Here is a 3,782-nt window from a genome sequence, read left to right on the forward strand (position 1 = left end):
GTAGCAGCCCAAGGAGAGGATAACAGGATTATATCAGTATTAAAACAGATTATAACAGTATTGTAACAGGATTCTATCAGTTTTAAAACAGATTATAACAGTATTATATCATCTGAGATTATAATCCGGATTAGACGTCCTGAGCTGCAGTTGCTTTGAGGATCTTCAACATTACTGTCTGAATGAAGAAAGTTGTGTTTAAGAACAAATCAATAAAAAGATAAAGAGACTGACATGGTTCCTCAACAGAACATATTAAATGTTTTTATTTTCCCGGACAGACACGTCATCATGTCTGCATAAGATCCTGCAGGAGATCCAGCCCCGGGACACCAACGACTTCTTCAGCAGTCCCAGAGAGCTGGACCCACACCGAGGAGGTGATCCCAGTCCAGTCCAGACCACAGCCCCTCCATCCATCAGCACAGGTAACCTGAGGCTCATTTCACAAAACTCAGATTAATTAATCCAGGATCTGAGCTGTAAGCTGAGCTTGAACTAGCCTTCAACTTGTAAACAGCTGTAACACCAAGCCACGCTCAATCAGAGCGGCTCAGAGCAGCAGCTGTAAATAATCTGAGATTAATGCACGCTCACGGTTTGTTTACTAGACCCACTGGGTGGATCACAGATTACCTGATCAGACATGTGAGTCTCACTTCCTCCAGCAGTGTAAGGGTTAATTATGATTCAGATGAAGACATGAAGAGAAACACAGACTGATGCTGGAATAATTTCAAAAGTAAAAACTTTTTGTGTCTGAATCTGTCTGTAAATTATCTGAGATTAACTAAATGAACAAAATTAAAAGAAGCAGCTGATCGCTCAATGAAAATAATTGCTGATCTAGTTTAGTTTATGGGTTTAAAAACAAGATCAAAAACACTTTATCTGATATCAGTCTGTAAAACCTGGTTAGACGAACAGTTTACTGCAGTAAAATGACTGTTTACTGCAGTAAAATGACAGTTTACTGCAGTAAAATGACTGTTTACTGCAGTAAAATGACAGTTTACTGCAGTAAAATGACAGTTTACTGCAGTAAAATGATGACAGTTTACTGCAGTAAAATGACAGTTTACTGCAGTAAAATGACAGTTTACTGCAGTAAAATGATGACAGTTTACTGCAGTAAAATGACAGTTTACTGCAGTAAAATGATGAGAGTTTACTGCAGTAAAATGATGACAGTTTACTGCAGTAAAATGACAGTTTACTGCAGTAAAATGATGAGTTTACTGCAGTAAAATGAAAGTTTTACTGCAGTAAAATGAAAGTTTACTGCAGTAAAATGATGAAAGTTTACTGCAGTAAAATGAATGTTTACTGCTCAAAAACACTAACAGATTAAATAAGCTTCTCTTTAAACCTGATCAGGTTAGTTTCAGAGAACTTGTTACTCTGTCATACAACAGATTCAAGGTTTAATTAATTCAGGTTTACACCTAAATCCTGGCTTAGTCCCTTATCCTAGCTTCATGCAGCAGGCCTCTGTTCACACCTGATAATCAGACCAGCTGTCAGCCGATCCACAGACAGCTGTTTCTGTGAACTCTGAGGCAGATTCTTTATCACCTGTGGAGTTACGTCCAGGTGTTTGGCTTTGCTTCTGTTACCTAAAACATGTGGTCTGAGGGAAGGACAGGTGACCAGAGTGGGTCCAGCTCTAAAACAACCAGAACAAACATTATATTCATCCACCAAGTCCTGATGGTCCACTGGTCTGATCTGTAGTGAGGCCTACAGTCTGACCTTTGACCTGTGTTGTCTTCAGGTAGTGAAGCCTACAGTCTGACCTTTGACCTGTGTTGTCTTCAGGTAGTGAGGCCTACAGTCTGACCTTTGACCTGTGTTGTCTTCAGGTAGTGAGGCCTACAGTCTGACCTTTGACCTGTGTTGTCTTCAGGTAGTGAGGCCTACAGCCTGACCTTTGACCTGTGTTATCTTCAGGTAGTGAGGCCTACAGAGTGACGGCTCAAATGGTTCTGGTTTGTTGCTGGAGGAGCATGAAGGAAGTGTCCATGCTGCTGGCTCATCTGGTCCAGAGCCTACCTGTGGTCCAAACCAGTACCAGACAGGCCGGTCTCATCACAGAGGAACAGGTGAGAACCCTCAGACACACACAGCTCCGCCCAAAACCTTTATTCAGCTGAAAAAGTGTTTGATAAAATAAGAGCTCATTTCTCTGAGCATTGCCCACACAAAATGTCTCCATTTCCCTTATTAAATCAGTCTAGCAGTATCAACACACACACACACACACACGGTTCTATCCTCACAGGAACTTTGCATTGATGTCCGGTCATATCTATAGCCTAACCTGACCAGGCTGTGTACCAGGGAAATGGTGGTGGTTGGACGTGGTTAAAAATTTGGGTGCATCTAAGGAAAAATGTTAGGCTCACCGGTCCGAACAGTGTAAAAAGTTAGTCTAGAGCCCTGTTCTTAGGTTAGATAGGTTAACAATATGTAGACTTTAGTCGACCCTTGTGAGGACGTTTATCTGGTCCACACAAAGACAAACAGTGTTTCTGGGTTACAGTTAGGGTTAAGACTGAGGTATGAGTTGAGATGAAGTTAGGATTAGAGTAAGGGGTCATGATTAGTTTGTAGAAAGTCCACAACAAGATAATAAAACCCTGCATGTGTGTGTGTTTGATTTAACAGTTGGACAGTACTTACTGCTCACTGATAGTTAGGAACATTATTTCTGTGTAGTGGTCCAAAGCCAAAGAAATGGTCCCAGCTATTATGAAATAGTGTTTTTTCATCACCACTTTTGAACCTCCTCTTCCTCCCGCTCCTCCTCCTCTCTATGGGTCTTTGACCCGGCTCTGTTCCATGCATGTAATTAGAGTTAGAAAACCTCACTTCCTTCACAAACAAGTGGTTTCTGAGAAACTGAGCGTGTTTGCACACAGGAAGTGGATATCTAAATAAAACTTCCCCATGCCACCTTTTTTCTTCTGCCAAAAGCTCACATGGTACTTTTTATAGTTACTCAGACTGGGATGGTTATAGGGCAGGTTTTAAATAGAGCCAGCCCCGCCAAGACCAGACCAGACCAAACCAGACCAGACCAGACCACCACCACAGCAGTGTGGACTCCTGCAGGCTCTAGCTGCCGTTCCCTGGTGAGGACAGTCCTGTCCTGAGGGTCCCCTCAGGGAGAGAAGTCATGAGGGACCAGAACCACTGTCATTGACCTGCACTACTGTCCCTGACCTGTACTACTGTCACTGACCTGTACTACTGTCATTGAGCTGTACCACTGTCATTGACCTGTACTACTGTCATTGACCTGTACTACTGTCCTTGACCTGTACTACTGTCATTGACCTGTACTACTGTCATTGACCTGTACTACTGTCATTGACCTGTACTACTGTCATTGACCTGTACTACTGTCATTGACCTGTACTACTGTCATTGACCTGTACTACTGTCATTGACCTGTACCACTGTCATTGACCTGTACCACTGTCATTGACCTGTACTACTGTCATTGACCTGTACCACTGTCATTGACCTGTACCACTGTCATTGACCTGTACTACTGTCACTGAGCTCTACTACTGTGATTGACCTGTACTACTGTCATTGACCTGTACTACTGTCACTGAGCTCTACTACTGTGATTGACCTGTACTACTGTCATTGACCTGTACTACTGTCACTGAGCTCTACTACTGTGATTGACCTGTACTACTGTCATTGACCTGTACTACTGTCACTGAGCTCTACTACTGTGATTGACCTGTACTACTGTCATTGACCTGTAC

At 42.6% G+C, this 3,782-nt stretch overlaps 1 protein-coding gene across 1 annotated transcript in view; it reads left to right on the forward strand.

The window, feature by feature from the left end:
• Positions 1–3,782, forward strand: part of thada (THADA armadillo repeat containing) — a gene marked incomplete at its 3' end in the record, with an annotated part of 26,753 nt that overhangs the window by 15,075 nt on the left and 7,896 nt on the right. The window contains 2 exon segments of the mRNA XM_014021152.1: positions 282–428; positions 1,951–2,102. Of these exon segments, the coding sequence (XP_013876606.1) occupies positions 282–428; positions 1,951–2,102 (299 nt within the window).

This window comes from Austrofundulus limnaeus, unplaced genomic scaffold (genome assembly GCF_001266775.1).
Source record: "Austrofundulus limnaeus strain Quisiro unplaced genomic scaffold, Austrofundulus_limnaeus-1.0 Scaffold280, whole genome shotgun sequence".
Classification (NCBI taxonomy): Eukaryota; Metazoa; Chordata; class Actinopteri; order Cyprinodontiformes; family Rivulidae; genus Austrofundulus; species Austrofundulus limnaeus.